The sequence below is a fragment of the Chlorocebus sabaeus genome, chromosome 13 (assembly GCF_047675955.1).
Source record: "Chlorocebus sabaeus isolate Y175 chromosome 13, mChlSab1.0.hap1, whole genome shotgun sequence".
Taxonomy (NCBI): Eukaryota; Metazoa; Chordata; class Mammalia; order Primates; family Cercopithecidae; genus Chlorocebus; species Chlorocebus sabaeus.
This window is the reverse complement of record NC_132916.1, coordinates 69177368-69194028: the sequence shown is the minus strand read 5'-3', so window position 1 is coordinate 69194028 and position 16661 is coordinate 69177368. Positions and strand designations below refer to the sequence as shown.

Below are 16661 nucleotides of genomic sequence, written 5' to 3'. Positions count from 1 at the left end.
AAAACCCTAAAGATTCATCCAAAAAAGCTCCTAGAACTGGTAAATAAATTCAGCAAAGTTTCAGGATACAAAATTAATGTACACAAATTAGTAGCACTAAAAATTAAAAAATAAAAATAAAATTGAGGTGTAATCGATCACTATTACATTGGCAAAGATTTTTTTAAACAATAAAAAAAATTGTTAATGTTAGTAAGGGCTCAAAAAGAAGGGCATTTTTACAAATACTGTTGGCAGGGGTAAAGTAACCAATTTCATGATATAACACAGAGGTTTAAAATGTCATTATTTTTAAAGAAACTTGTCTGTATCTAATGATCAAACCTAAAGAAATGTAAGTACGGATAAAGATGTATGTAAAAGAATGTTCTTCAAACATACAAAGGGAAAATTTGTAAAATCTAACAAATGAATATACCAAAGGCCACTAAAAGCTATCTTTTCAAGGATTAGTCACATTGAAATATGTGGGCTAAAATAAAAAAAGACAAGGAACATGATGCCTAGTTTTGTGCGTATGTCTCTCATTACCCAAAGTATTATTCTGTGCTCCCTTTCCTCTTATACAGCACTTTCCATTGGGTTATTTCATAATTTATTTGTCTTTCCATCACATCCACAGCTACTGGCAAAAATCTCAACTGTTTTCATTTCTACCTATTAACAGGCCTGGTCAAAATCTAGTAAGAAGAAGGCTCAAAAGCATTCATTTAAACAGAAGATTATAAAAAAGAGTTTGATATTATATATGGATTCTAATTATCTGTAGCTGCCTCTGTTCTTCACTCATATTAATTATCAAGCGTGCTGAGAAAGTGAACATTAATGAAAAATTTATTTAATTTTTTTAAAGAGAATGGACACTATTTAGACACTAAAAATTAGAAGTGCTTCCATATTATTAAGATATTGTGTTATAAATGGTCATCTATATATGATCACATTTCTCCTTTAAGGAACTATACTTATCACAATTTATTAAACAGGGCATACAGCCAGGTGCAGTGGCTCACACCTGTAATCCCAGCACTTTGGGAGGCCGAGGCAGGCAGACTGCCTGAAGTCAGGAGTTCGATACCAGCCAGACCAACATGGTGAAACACCATCTCTACTAAAAATACAAAAATTAGCCAGGTGTGGTGGTGTGCACCTATAATCCCAGCTACTTGGGAGGCTGAGGCAGGAGAATCTCTTGAACCTGGGAGGCAGAAGTTGCAGTGAGCCGAGATCACGCCAATGCACACCAGACTGGGTGACAGAGCAAGACTCCTTCTCAAAAGAAAAAAAAAAAAAAAAACAGGGCATCCTACAAGGATATGAAACATGTTTTCATTAATCTCAATGTCCACAAGACCTGTTTCATGGCCCATGAACTTGCAGACATTTTTTAAAATTAAACATTAATTTCATTTACACCTACCCTTTCCGATCACTGTACATTCTATTAATTCTGTCCCATTTTGCATTCAGCTGAGTAAGTGTATCTCTGATCTGAATGGCTTCAGGTCCAGAGGCTTCAAGGATGACATCTGGCTGTTTTTCATGAATGACTGCAATCTGCTCTCCAAGTTTGTCCAGTTGGTCTTTGATATTCTAAAAATATATTGTCATAGATTAACAAAATCCAGCAAAGTAACAAAAAAAAGGAATCACAGATGACCAGAAATTTATATTGTAGAACACTCATTTGAAATAATAATGAGACATAATCATTGTTAATCACACAACTGGAAACTTTTTAAAAAAAATAATACCCTGTTTTGGCCAAAGTGTGTGGAATATGCTACATAATATACTCATGGCAGGAAAAGAAATCCTCACAATAGTAGCATTTGTACATGACACATGAAAAGCTTCAGTAACATTCTCTATAGGTAATGAGGCATTTGAAGCTGGAAATACTGATACTTTCAAATATCTAATAATGCTAGTTTAAATGAGAGGAATGCACTATCAAATCCATATTATCAGTGAGTTTATTGTGACTTTAAATATAAATGCAATCAAGTTACATGAAAATGCCTTGCTAGAATTTAAAAGTTTAATTAACTTACAATCAAGATACCATTCCACACCTCAACAACTGGCCAATTTTAAACCATTATAGATTGCCTGATAAATGCCGACAATTAACATCAACTGACAATCTAGTTTACAAGACAGGAAGGTGGCCCATGTCTCTGTTTAATTTTAAACGAAGGCTCTGATGTTGCAAATAATTTATAACTGTGCACACTTAACAATCCATACCCACTTTTTAAAAATTCAAAATGTTTTATGTTTTCTTGGACAATATAGGAAAGCTTTACTAGTCATACATATTATTAATCCCCTGGCAAAAACTGTAAAAGATATCGACCATCTAAGTAGGCATGAGATCAAATTTCTTCCTCTACTTCTGCATTAACTGTGGCCATTCAAACACAGTGCCAGGAGGTCTACCTTCAGAGAGTCTTCCTGAAAAGAGAAGTCTTCGTAGATAGCAGTGTTGAGCTCTGGAATATTAAGTGATAATTCAACATCATCCATGCAAAGTAAAATTTTGTTAATTTCAACCAGATAATCTGTAGGAAGAAGTGATGATCTAATTCCAGAAGCAAGTTGACCCATTTTCCTCTGTTGAATAGGGAATGCCTACAAAAACAGCAAAAAAAAAAAAAAGTATTAAAATACCCCCACAATGAATAATAACAAATTAAGAAAATATACGACTATTGTGTGAAGGAATGAAATATCATGAACCAAATTTTTAAAACTTAGTTTTAATGTTTTATATTATAAACCTACCTTGCAACAGAAACCCTTAACCATTTGTATTCTAATTTTCATCTGCAGCATGCTATTAAACAGCATAAGTATGTTAATAATTTGACAGGCTTTAAGGTCTATGTCATCTAAACTCAGCAAACAAAAAACATAACAATTCCTTTCTTGAGTTGTTGAAAGAATGAGAATATGCTGCCAATCATAAAGTTTCGTATGAAATAAAACATGTTGATACCATTATTATTTCACTCTTTTAAAAATATCACAATTTTAAAATTGCGCCTCACTGCTAAAAATATAAGCAAGTTAAACATGTTTCCATAACACAACATGAAATGCACAAAGGGTTTTGATTAAAATAATATCCAGGTAATTCAGTATGTAATCTTAACCTCTGAGAATAATATTACAGAGCAGGAATATCCTACATGAGAAAATAGATCATGAAGTGCCATATTTAGACAGACTTGAGGCTCTATGGACTACTCATCTGCCCTAATATAGATTTTCTGGATCCTCTTCTCAGATCTTTCTTTTTCATTTTTATTTTTTTGGTGGGGTGGGAACAGAGTATTGCTCTGCCTCCCAGGCTGGAGTGCAGTGGTGTGATCTGGGCTCACTGCAACCTCTACCTCCAGGTTCAAGTGATTATCTTGCCTCAGCCTCCTGAGTAGCTGGGATTACAGGCGTGCACCACCACGCCCAGCTAACTTTTATATTTTTAGTGGAGATGGGGTTTAACCATGTTGGCCAGGCTGGTCTCAAACTCTTAACCTCAAGTGATCAGCTGACCTTAGCCTCCCAAAGTGCTGGGATTACAGGCATGAGTCAATGCACCCAGCCCTCTTCTCAGAGCTTTCTAAACAATAAAGTGCTCTCTGGGATGGACCATCAGTCCTTCAGGAGTTCAAATCCTCTACTCCTAGATGGCCACAATTTAATAAATGCTGTCTATTACCACTTCCAAAGGGCCAAAGTGCAGCTGCTCATGAATTAAGGTACCTTCCTTGACACTTTCACTTCTCCTATGTTGAACTTCTAAAAAAATTATAATCAACTGTAAATTTGAGATGATAGTTAAAATGATCACAAATGCATGTTAATTTAGTTAGTGATCTTGAAAATGGTTACAAGGCAATCTCTAAATGAATTCAAGACACATGACTAAAATCATTGAGTGGATAACATGGTGTTGAACCTAGAGGACTGCATTACTGCCTCCCAGAATTTGTAAACTGTTTTCATCAATTGATAGGCAGTTCTGGATAGCCAAGTTAGAAGCAGGTCTATAGATTTTTTTACTTTAACAACAGAACTAATTATACTTGTCACCAAGATTAATTTTATTATCCTAATGCCACATTTTTACAATTTAGTCAGAAAGCATTTCTAGATGTTTACCCATATGTCTAAGGAAGCAAATTCTGTGTTTTAAGCAAATATAAAAGAATGCTGAAATAAATAACATATCTACCCAGAAACCAGCTACAAATAAAAAGATGCTAAGTATTTTTTAAGAAAAGAAAAAATCAAAAATAATTCTTTCAGATTTTCATTTCAAATAAGCCAATGTTTTTATTTTGGAAGATCAGAAAACTAGGTTCAATTGTTCTCCCTCTTAACTTTAAGGAAAAGAAAATAGCTCAAAGAAAGTGTTTCTACGTTGAGTCATCATGTCAAAAAAGTAAAAGAGGAAACTGGGACCCCTTTTCCTTCTTGGCTTCCCATCCATTAACCAAAATTTTGCTGGAAGGTCATCTGTTTTCCAAAAGACCAAAAAACTTCAGACATCCAACTACTTTATTATACTTGTAGGACATTTACCTTTGTAGTACTTTCCTCATTTAGCACCACTAGATAATACATGTCACATACGTAAATGTTGAGAGTCACTTTTATACCTCAGCTACTACTAGAAGACTGGAAGTCCTGTGCTGCTTCTTCAGTTACATAATGGATTGTCATTCTGCAAGACCACATGTACCTGAAGCTTTAGAATAAACTAGGGAGGTCAGTAGGTATCATAGAGTTCCAAGTTTAAAAAATTCACATTCATTAAGACAGTCTCTTTTTCTTTTCAGACTGTAAGACAATTCAAGATTTTTCTGAGTCTTCACACTCTTACAGAAGCAGCAAGGCAGTTCAAGATTTAAACATGTGCTTTCTGTATTCCTGAAATTGATCTTTTCTCCCCCAACAGAGTGATCAATCAAAATGCCCTAGGACTAAAAAAATGTCCTCAAGATCTGACCGAGACATTACTTCTGGACAATTTTATTTTTAAAGAATTCTCCTAGGACACGGAAACACAAATATACTAGAGGTCAGTACTGACATGAGACAGTGTTACATGATGTAGCTCACATCATATAGCAAAGTCCAGATGAAAGAGATTTTTAAGTGACTGCTTTATTAAATTTCTAAGTTTTGTTTTTACCAAACCATGGGAAAAACCTGGAACTAAACAGAATTGAATATTCATCAACTTTCTGGAGGACAAAAACTTTTTAGATCCCAAAACAGGAACCCCCAAAAAATCACTAAAGAAAAACATAGTCACCTGTGGCTAAACAAAAATTTTAAATGGTTGCATCTTAAAGGTAAAATACTTAGAAGATAAATATCAATAAGTAATATGTTATAGCAACTATGGCAAGTGGTTAATATCTTTAAAAAGTGCTCATACATAATTTAAAAACAGTAATACTCTAGTAAACAAATTGGAAAAGGTCACTTAACATATTTCAAATAAGACAATGAGTCCTGTAAACTACGGCTTCTCAATCCTAATTGTACATTACAATCATCTACAAATGTTTTGTGTTTTGCTTTTGTAAATGCCCACACCTAGGTCCAACCTGAGAGATTCTGATTTAACCGGTTCAGGAATTAGATTTTGGCACCGTAGTTTTTTTAAAGCTCCCCAAAGTAATTCTAATGTTCACAGTTAAGAATCATATCAGTTTGAAAACTATAGATTTGAAGTATGTATCATAGTTGGCCTACCAATGTTAGTAAAGCCAGAATGAAATTAGCTTGTATAGTATACATTAGTACTTTTAACAAACAAATTTATTTATGTATTAAAAGCTTAAAACTTATTTCTATTTTGTGCCAGTAATAATTTCTGATTTCAGACCCAAAGATGAAAAAGATATGGCCTGAACTTGGAGAAGCATTAGGGAAGAAAGATACTTTTAAAAGTCACAATAAAGCAGAAAACTATAATATAACCTGACAGAAGTTAGAAATAAAAATGGAGCTAAGTCTTAAAAGATAATGCATTTTTCAGCTAACCTAAAAAGACAAAACTCACTCTAGGGAATGGGAATAAAATTAGTAAGTTCCCAGATGTGCATATGATGTGTTTAGGAAAATGTAAAGAAAACCAGCGTAGCTGTCCTACATGGCAAGTGACAGGAAATCAAAGACATAGGAGCCAGGGGTTAGACTGAAGACTTTGTATGTTGTTATATTGACGAACCTTGCATTTAAAGCTTTTTCTGTATTTTGCAATATTTTCCTAAACAGTTTCTTAGATGAAGGAATGACATAATCAGCCATGACTTGGGGGAGAATAACTCTGAGGAAGATACAAAGGACATGCTAGAGTGAGAAAAAAAAACAGACTTAAGAGTATGTCCACGGGATATAATATCATGGGAGAAAATCATAAGTCTAAATTATGGAAAGGATAGTGAAGTAAAATAAGCTAAGTCACTTTCTCATGATCATAAAACAAGCAGCTGGTAGAGTAATATCTAACTTGAGTTTCAAACCTGAATGTTGCTTCAAGCAGACCCAATGGTTTTAATGCCTACTCAGTGTGATGTGAGAAAGTATGTGAGGAACAAGAAACAGTTAACAAGGATGTTGAGGCTTCAGCCTTGAGAGAATGGCTAGTTTTTAAAGTATAGTCATGCATTGCTTAGTAACAGCAAGGACATGTTCTGAGAAATGTATCTTTAGGTCATTTCATTTTCATGCAAACATCATAGAGTGCGCTTATACAAACCTAGATGGTGCAGCCTCCTGCACACCTACGCTATGTGGTATAGTCAATTGTTCCTAGGCTAAAACTTTACAGCACGTTATTGTACTGAATACTAGAGGCAATTTTTGAAACACAATTGGAAGTATTTATGTATCTAAACATATCTAAACATAGAAAAGGTACAGTAAAATTACAGTACCATCATTGATCTACTTAATTTCCAAAGTCATCAAACAAAAATCATTCAAGAAGGAACTACCAAAGAACAGACCCCAGGGAACAAGAGCACACTGAAAATGCAGATAGAAAGATTGCCACTTTAAAAAGAGCTGGAGCTGGGTATGGTGGCCCACACCTGTAGTCCCAGCAACTGGGGAGGCTGACACAGGAAGATCACTTGAGCCTAGGAGTTCAAGATCAGTCCGGGCAACATAGTGAGATCCCATCTTTTAAAAAAAGAAAAATATAAAGAAATAAAAAGGGAGCTGGTAGTGAATCTTTACTAGAATATAAATCAGATTACATCAGTTTCACAAATTTAGTTATTTTTAAACTAGAAACTTTTTTTTGCCATAGCCAAGACCTTCACAAATAAAAGAAGGAACTGGAGGAAGCCACTTCTGAAATAGATAGATCTCTTTTAGGTTTGATACACAATCAGAAATCCAAAAGAGATGGCCAATAATAACGTTTTACATTTCTATTTGGGGTTCTGCACCATCCAAAAATATGAACACGTCTAGTAACACACACTAGAGGAGGAGATGATATTCCAGCTGGTGTGTTTTAAAGCATCTGTGATGCAGCATCACACATCTGAATGGCAAGAGTTAAGTAAGGTATTTAAATGCAACAGAGACTCTCCAGTCATAATACCTTAATTTTGTTGTATCTTGTATGCAAAAGTAATAACTGCAAACGGATCTTTTCTTTTTTATTATCTTCCATAGGTTGATGTAACATTTCTTCTCCTCTTTGTAGAACTTCCTCAACCTGGGCTCTCTCCTCATCCATCTAAATGTTTAAAAGGAAAAAAAAAAAAAATGACTCAAAAGAAAAGTGCTTAAGGTCACTTCCTAGCAGCTCCTAAAGAGGAAAACCAACCTACTTCGTATAGTGTAAGTCAAGATATGTTAACCTGAACGATCAAAAAATTTATATTGTTTAAAAATATTTTATATTTGAAGATAAAATATCTCAAAGAGAGTTTAGCAAACATTAGATAATACTAAGAATTATGTTTAGTTCAGAAAGTGTGTCTATTTTCTTTTTCAGTACATGAATCATGTGACTCTTACATCAACACACATCAAAAAATCACATTTGAATCTGTTTCATCATGTTTGACAGATTATATGGGTAAACATCATTGATGTAAAAATAAAATTAATAGAGAAGAAAAATGAGAACACCATGGTTTTGAAATCTCCTTGAACCAACCTTTTCATCTTCATCACTGGATTCCAAGTGTTTTTCCACAACTTTTAACATATTTTCTATGTCATTTTCTAATTTTTCCAAGTCAGAGAAAGGCACACCAGTTTCAAATGTTTCAGTGGTGACCAAACATCGGTATGATAATGGTTCCTGAGCAATTAGCAACTGTAGAAGGAAAAGAATTCTCTGAAAATAGATTTTTAATTTGACTTTCCATCACTAATCAGAGAGATGGTATGTCAAGAGAGAAACTAGCATTTTTTTTTTAATTGACTTTCCTATTCAGCTCAAATAACATTGGTTTCATTCATTTATATGGCAACGATTTTACCAGTTTAGACTTTTCTGAATTACCCATTTTCTTCAAACTCTAGCCAGGGATGTGATGTAGTGTTGCAATTCATTGTGGCTGCCCAGAGTGTTGTGGCGTGGATCTGGAGACCACATGCGAGCATAGTAGGAAACTATGGCCATGATCCAGAAACCATCTTTACCATGGCTTCAGAAAGGAAGAACAGCCACCCAGCCCCCTAGGGCAGGGACACCTCACAGAATGTCTCCCAGTTAAGTTTCCTCAGTAGAATTCCCCTTGAATTTTCATACACAAACGTCAAAGAAGTGCATATTTCTCAATGTCGTCTTTTCAGATAACATCTACATAGAAAAATTTTATATTTAACTAAAACTCAATAAAACATTTTTAATAAAAGTAAATGCAGATAAATACCTTCTGAGGTTGGCTAAGTGTGGGAAAACTAGCACTCTCTCATAAAGCTCCTATTTATTACCCTCTTAATTAAATGTATAAAGCTCTTTTTTAAATTTATAAAATTAGGTAGTACTTTCCTACCTTAGGTTTAAATTGTAAAATTATCTAACTTTTAGATTTGTCATCATGTAAAACACAAAAAACAAGTTCTGTGGTGTGTGCAGTGTGAACATATATATAGAGTATGACCAAAAAATAAAGGGTTTAATATTTATCCCTAGCTTGGGAATTAGTTTAATCATTTCATAACCAATTCAAACCTTTGATTGAGTCTTTGAAACCTTTTCTCAAATAGGTTATTTTCTTCAATACTAATTGCTTGTTTTCTCTCCTTCATATGCACAATCACAAAAAAAAAAAGGACAAATTCCATTCAAAGAAAAAGTGATCGAAAATATTTTAATTTAAAAATCGTTGGCCAGGTGCAGTGACTCACGCCTGTAATCCCAGCATTTTGGGAGGCCAAGGCAGGTAGATCACTTGAGGTCAGCAGCTCGAGACCAGCCTGGCCAAGTTGGTGAAACCTCATCTCTCCTAAAAAAAAAATACAAAAATTAGCTGGGCGTGGTGGCAGGCGCCTGTAATCCCAGCTACGTGGGAGGCTGAGGCAGGAGAATAGCTTGTGCCTAGAAGGCGGGGGTTACAGTGAGATCATGCCACTGCACTCCAGCCTGGGTGACAGAGCGAAAAAACAATAAAATTAAAATAATAAAATAAAAATTGTTTATGTATATACTGTATGACTATCATTTAGATACATACTCATAGGAAAAATGGTTTACTCTAAAAACATAATTACTCACTTTGGCACTTTTGATATGTTGGGACACCTTTTCAAAGTTCCTATTCAGCTCAGCTAACTTTGGTTCTACAAGCTCCCTGCTTGAGCTTCCACGGGCATTCATCAAAATAAGGGCTTGATCGCGGACATTTTCAACCTGGAGGTTGGCATCATCCAGCTCAGATACTAAACGCTAATTATAAGAAAACACAAAATTATCTCATGGGAAAAATCAAACCCAAACATGAGTGTGATGTTTTTACAGAATGAAAGGTAGTTTAAATAAATATCTGGGATCCCCAGTAAGAGATTTCAGCATAATCAACCAGGCAAGAGCTGTTCACATAGGGCTCACTGGAGAACACAGAGGTAAGCAACTCTCATTGGAGAATACAGAGGTAAGACTTGCTGGAGAATATAGAAGTATGTAAGACATATTGGAGAGTACAGAAGTAAGACAGACTCATTGGAGAATACAAAAGTAAGTAAGAGTCACTGGAGAATACAGAAGTAAGGAGCACTCAGTGGAGAATGCCGAAGTAAGCAAGACTCATTGGCATCTTATGTGCATAGCTTTTACTCTTGTTGATTGTGCTGAAGTCTCTTACTAGTCTTTCGATTTCAATTCAAGTTTGTCTCTTATTGAGTTTGTCTCTTATTGTCTCAGTTTCTTCCATCAAAATAAATGTTAATGAATCTAACGCTTGGGAGGAATAAGAGCATAAGTAACCTAGAGCATTCCACAAGAGAAAACATGACAACAAAACATTCCACCCCAAAAGTGTTACTGATGTCTCTATGTTTGCCACCTTCACAATTTCTTCCCGTTTACTTGCTGGTTTCTTTTCAATTTCATCCAATAGAGCTTCAGCTTGATACAGCCAGGTACTTATGTGGGCCACATTTCCATCAAATATTTCTAGCTGGTTCTGATGGTTCTACAAAGGAATTAATAAAATGCTTACATAACCATATGAAATATTTAAGATGATAATCTTAAAAGAGATTTAAAAGACCTTCAAAGAGCAAACTGTATCATGAATTTAAAGAAAAACTTTCACCTTCCTGCAGAGCTCTTCTTCAGTGAATAAATCTCATTCCTAAAAATGCACATCTATGCTGCTTAACACTTCTTAAATTTATCTGATTTAGACAGCACAATAAAAAGTTGAAGTAGAATAAAAGTTGAAAGTTTTTTTTTCAATTTCAATGCAAGTTCCTCTCTTATTCCTCATTCTTATATTACAACTGATCTGATTTGCCCTCCTCAATCTTTTTTTTTTTTTTTTTTTTTTTTTTTAAAGATGGAATCTTGCTCTGTTGCCAGGCTGCAGTACAGTGGTGCGATCTGGGCAATCTTGACTCATTGCAATCTCCGCCTCCCGGGTTCAAGCGATTCTCCTGCCTCAGCCTCCTGAATAGCTGGGACTGCAGGTGTGCACCACCACCCCCTGCTAATTTTTATATTTTTAGTAGAGACAGGGTTTCACTGTGTTGGCCAGGATTGTCTTGATCTCTTGACCTCGTGATCCACCCACCTCAGCCTCCCAAAGTGCTGGGATGACAGGTGTGCACCCGCACCTGGCCCATATTTTTTAAACACTCACTTACTGAATAATTTTTTAAAATGATGAAAATATGAATTGAAAAAAAGATGCTGTATGCTCTGCTTAAAGGACAGTGCTTTTGTCTCCTTACCTCTATATCACCAGCCCTTAATATTACATCTGGCATAGACCACAGCAAGATGTCCTGAAGCAGGACATGAAACGTGCTTGACAGAACAGATTTGAAAACAGAAGCAACAGTTAAGCAGATTATGACTGAGAAAAGCAGTTAATCTAAGGCAAGAAGTTAGAGTGTGACCGAAAAGGGTAAGGAGGCTTATGATGAAATTAACATTTAGCAATTGTATGTTGTGGGATAAAAGAAACTGGAAAATGCTTAGACAGTAAAAGTTTTTACAAAGAAAGAAATTATTAATCTATAATATGAAAAATAGTTGAAAAAAGAAAATGTAGGCTGGGTGTGGTGGCTCATGCCTGTAATCCAGTACTTTGAGAGGTCCCGATGGGAGGATCACTTGACCTCAAGAATTCAAGACCAGCCTGGACAACATGGTGAAACCCCATCTCTAAAAACAAATACAAAAATTAGCCAGGTGTGGTGGCGCATGCCTGTAGTCCCACCTACTCGCAAGGCTGAGGTGGAAGGATCACCTGAGCCTGGGGAGGTCGAGGTTGCAGTGACCTGTGATCATACCACTGCATTCCAGCATGGGTGACAGAGTGACAGCCAGCCTCAAAAAAAAAAAAAAAAAGTGAACAAAAAGAGACATAAAAATAAAAGAAAACAAACTTGCACTTGTGCCCCTGCATTTAAAATAAACATTAAAAAAAAGAAAATGTGAACTAATAAATGATATGAGAAAATATCAACAGTGATCTGGATCCTAAGTAGGAAGAACTGATGAGTACCAGACTTGTTTACCTCTTTCAAGCAGGTAAATCAAATGTTCTAACAGCGTTAGAAAGATACTGCTTGAATGGAGAGTTTGAAAGGTATAGACAGAAGAATACAGAAATCAGGGCCATGAGAATGTGAAATAAAGCTAGTAATTATAGTAATTAAAAATTAATATATAAAATATTTAATGAGCATATTCTATGAGCCAAGAATCTCATATTCACTATTATATTCTCTGTTAGGTATATACTTTTGTTCTCATTCTCTATATATGGAAATTTCAGCTTAGTAACATTAAGTAACTTAGCTAAGGTTAAACAGCTAATAAGTCATGGACTGTGGATATAAATCTGTTAGATATCAAGAGCAAAGTCCATGCTCTTCACTGCCCTACACATCCTGATGAATTTAAATAAATATTCAAACACACAATAATGTATGCTTGTTGTCTCTATCCATTACCTAGTAATTCTATAAATTTGATAAAAGTCCTATCTCAGGTATTTCAGAATTAAAAAAATATATATTTTTAATTATATATATTTTATTAGAATTTCAGAATTAAAAAATATATATATAAATGATAACGTCTTCCTCAGCAGGGGAGGGTGGGGTGGCCATATATTCACAGTTAGTATCATAGGAACGTAAAACCACTATAAAAATTAAATGATAACTATTTCCATGAGATAATTTACAGAGTAGTGGCATAACCAAAGACTAACACATATACAATATTTAATAATTATAATTATAGCAAAATCTAAAATTGGTTGTTTTGGTGATTTAATTGGTTATTTAAGAGCACTACATGTTTAAGGCTCATAATTAATCATTGCAAAACTGTATGAAACAGATATAATAATGTCCATTTTACAAATTAAACAATTGAGGTTTAGAGAATGTTTAAGTAACTTGACCAATGTTACCGAGCTAGTAGTGAAAAAATTTACATAGGCCATCAGATGCTAGAGCCTGTGCTCTTAACCAGTATGCCATTATTCAAACACTATAAAGATTATATATAAAAATAGCTTCTGATAGTATGAAAATTAAATACAATATGAAATCATTAAAATGAAACAAGGTGCATTTACTAAAATATGAAAGTACCTCACTCCATGTAGATCATGAATATTTTAGAAACATTGTAAATTATTTCTAATTATTACCTTTTCAAAGAAAAAACAAAACCTAGTCTAATGAAATTAATTCACAAGCAAAATATTACTGTGACACACAGTAAATAGGACTTGAAATTTAATCAAAGTTGTATTCATTTAAAAAATAACTAGAAGAGAGGAGATTTCATCATTAATTTTTTCCTGAGACATACCATCAAGGTATTGCACCAATCTTCAGTCCAGGTACGAACTCGGCTCCACCCAGCGTTAAGGACGCAGAGCCTCTCTTCTAAAATAGGCTCGCTGCCCTCAATCAAGTTTTGCAGGGCAGCACTACTCTCTGTGATGATATTTAAATCAACTTTTCTCTTTTCCAGATCCTTCAGAACATTCTAGAAAATAAAAAAAAATCAAATACTTGATCCTTCAGAATATTATAAAAGTGTATACAACCTTAAATTATTAAAAACTTTTCCGCCACATATACAAAGTAGTCCATGACTCCCTAATTTACACTGACAAAGTTTACAAAATTCCTAAACTTATTAACATAATGAGAATTTTTAAGTTCCAAATGAAAAACAAAATGTGTAATTCAGCAAATACCAATGAGTGTTAATACACTCAGTTGTGGGAAAGCAATTATTTCATTTATTTAAATATAAATCCATTTATTACATATGAATGCCAATTACCTTCATCATCACTCTAAATGTAAAGGCACAATTTCATTTTCAGTAACTACAAGCTGGCAAAGCAGAAGGATCCTAGAACTCACAACTTAAAAAAATTCACAATGAATTTATCTCCTAGATTACCAAAGGAAACTATTGATGTGTACTATAGGTACTTACAAGGGTAATATTTTATAGCTGGCTGATTTCACATATAATATCTCAAATAAACATTACAAAAAAACATTTCATATAAGCAATTCACAAGAGAACAGCAAGTCTAAGCTTTGGTCTTACAACTGTCATAAGTGCAAAGATAATACTCTGGATAGTATGATGATAAAGAGATTGGCACATTCATAAGTTTCACCAGGCAAAGTGTATAGTCACAGAATTATAGAGAGAGCATGAGTTCCACAATTAAAACTACGAAGCTCTTTCAGTCAAAAAGCATAAGCATGTATCTAACCTACTGCTACTATTAATGATCATTTTTTAAATCAACATTTAAACCAATAATTTTAAGGAACTCAAGTTTATATTTATACATTAAATCACACCTTGGGAAGCATACCAATTACAAAATCACAAGTGAGTCCAGGTTTAAACATTCACTTGGCCATGTCAATTACTGGTATATTTATGAAGGAACTAAAATACTACTTTCCAAAGTTCTTCTCTAGTGGAGGGGGTGGGGGAATAAAGGATACCCAATATCCATGCTCTCAGCAATTATTAATAAGAACCTTTCATTTCTTCAGTGGGTATATACTGATTGACTAGAATAGCATTTAAGAACTATAAAAAAAAAGAACTACAAGTAATTACATCTAAATAGTACACATCCTTTTTTATAGTAAAAAAGATTACATTGAAAATAGTGATATTTAAGTTATGGAATAAGTTATTTCCATTTCATTCAGAAATGAAAATATTATTTAAGTTTTGCATTGAAAATAACTTTACATAATCTTTAAGTGCAAATACATCAAAATGCTGTGAAATCTGCATGTTCCTTAAATCTGAAAAGACAATGATAAAAAGATGGTGGTTATGTTATTAATACATACTGATTTTTCATTTGATTAACTCTAATGAAGAGAACGTGCTGTGAATTTATGTCTTGTATATATCATCATTATTTCAATTCCGAAATAAGATTAAATGGAAACTTAAAAGCATATTATTCCAAAAGAAACAAATTTTTCATTGTTTTCAGTCTTTACTTAAAAAAGCTATGAGAATCAGCTGAAAACGAATTGAATTTATAAGTACAGGACCATGGATGTTTAAAAATTAAGTATATAAAATCAGTATCACCTATGTACCAACAATAAGCACTCTGTAAAAAAAGGAAAAGCATATTTTTACAAAGCAATAAAAATAGATATGTAGGAATAAACTGTGCATACATGAATAATATTTGTAAAGAAAAAAATCAAAATATTATGTAGGAATGTGAAAGAATTTGGGAGAAAAATGAGATATGTATGTTACCAAATAGAATTAATATAACAAACATAGCAATTCTGCACTAAACAAGTGTATGAATTTAAGGCAATTCAAATCAAAATTTCCAGTAGAATTTAAGAATTTAACAATAAAACTTCTAAAGTTCATATAAGATACCTACCAAAAATGAAGCATAAAGAGAGGGAATCCATTAACTGTAGTTAAAATTTACTATAAAACATGGCTAAACACTCTAAACACTGGTACATTTCACAGGGTCAGATCAGTGGAGCAGAAAACAATGAAAGGCAACAGGAAAATAAGAATATATGAACTTAGCATGTCAAATCCGTGGGGACAAGGTTAATTACGCAACCAATACTGCTGAGATAATTGGTTATCCTTTTGGAAAGAAGGTTAGAGCCTTACCTCATGAAATATACCATAAATTCCCTAAATTCCAGAAAGACTAATGCATTAAAGATAAAAAGATGAAACTATGAAAGAGCTAGTAGAGGAAGTAGCTGGCAAGATAGCCAAATAGGAACAGCTCCAGTCTGCAGCTCCCAGCAAGACCACCACAGAACGCAAGTGATTTCTGCATTTCCAACTGAGGTACTTGGTTCATCTCACTGGAACTGGTTAGACAGTGGGTTCAGCCCATGGAAGCACATCAGGGAAGCTCAAGGGGTTGGGGAACTCCCTCCCCTGGCCAAGGGAAGCCATGAGGGACTGTGCTGTGAGGGACGGTGCTATCCAGCCAAGATATTACACTTTTCCCAAGGTCTCTGCAACCCACAGACCCAGAGATTCCCTCAGGTGCCTACACCACCAGGGCCCTGGGTTTCAAGCACAAAACTAGGTGGCCGATTGGGGAGACACTGAGCTAGCAGCAGGAGTTTTTTTTTTCATACCCCAGTGGCACCTGGTACACCAGCAAGACAGAACCATTCATGCCCCGGGAAAGGAGACTGAAGCCAGGGAGCCGAGCGGTCTAGCTCAGCAGATCCCACCCCCATGGAGCCCAGCAAGCTAAGATCCAATGGCCGGAAATTCTTGCTGCCAGCACAGCAGTCTGAAGTCAACTTGGAATGCTGGAGCTTGGTGGGGAGAGGGACATCCACCATTACTGAGGCTTGAGTAGGCAGTCTTCCCCTCACAGTGTAAACAAAGCCTCCAGAAAGTTCAAACTGGGCAG

General features: G+C 34.7%; 1 protein-coding gene across 10 annotated transcripts in view; it reads right to left on the bottom strand.

Annotated features, from left to right (window-relative positions):
• The window catches only part of UTRN (utrophin), a 594041-nt gene that overhangs the window by 352309 nt on the left and 225071 nt on the right, over nt 1-16661 (bottom strand). For all 10 annotated transcript variants that reach the window (XM_073022551.1, XM_073022550.1, XM_073022552.1 and 7 more), the window contains 7 exons: nt 13550-13729; nt 10557-10685; nt 9770-9940; nt 8201-8362; nt 7637-7774; nt 2443-2634; nt 1421-1593 (listed from right to left, as the gene is read on the bottom strand). In XM_073022551.1, the coding sequence (XP_072878652.1) occupies nt 1421-1593; nt 2443-2634; nt 7637-7774; nt 8201-8362; nt 9770-9940; nt 10557-10685; nt 13550-13729 (1145 nt within the window). The remainder of the gene's footprint in view (nt 1-1420; nt 1594-2442; nt 2635-7636; nt 7775-8200; nt 8363-9769; nt 9941-10556; nt 10686-13549; nt 13730-16661) is intronic.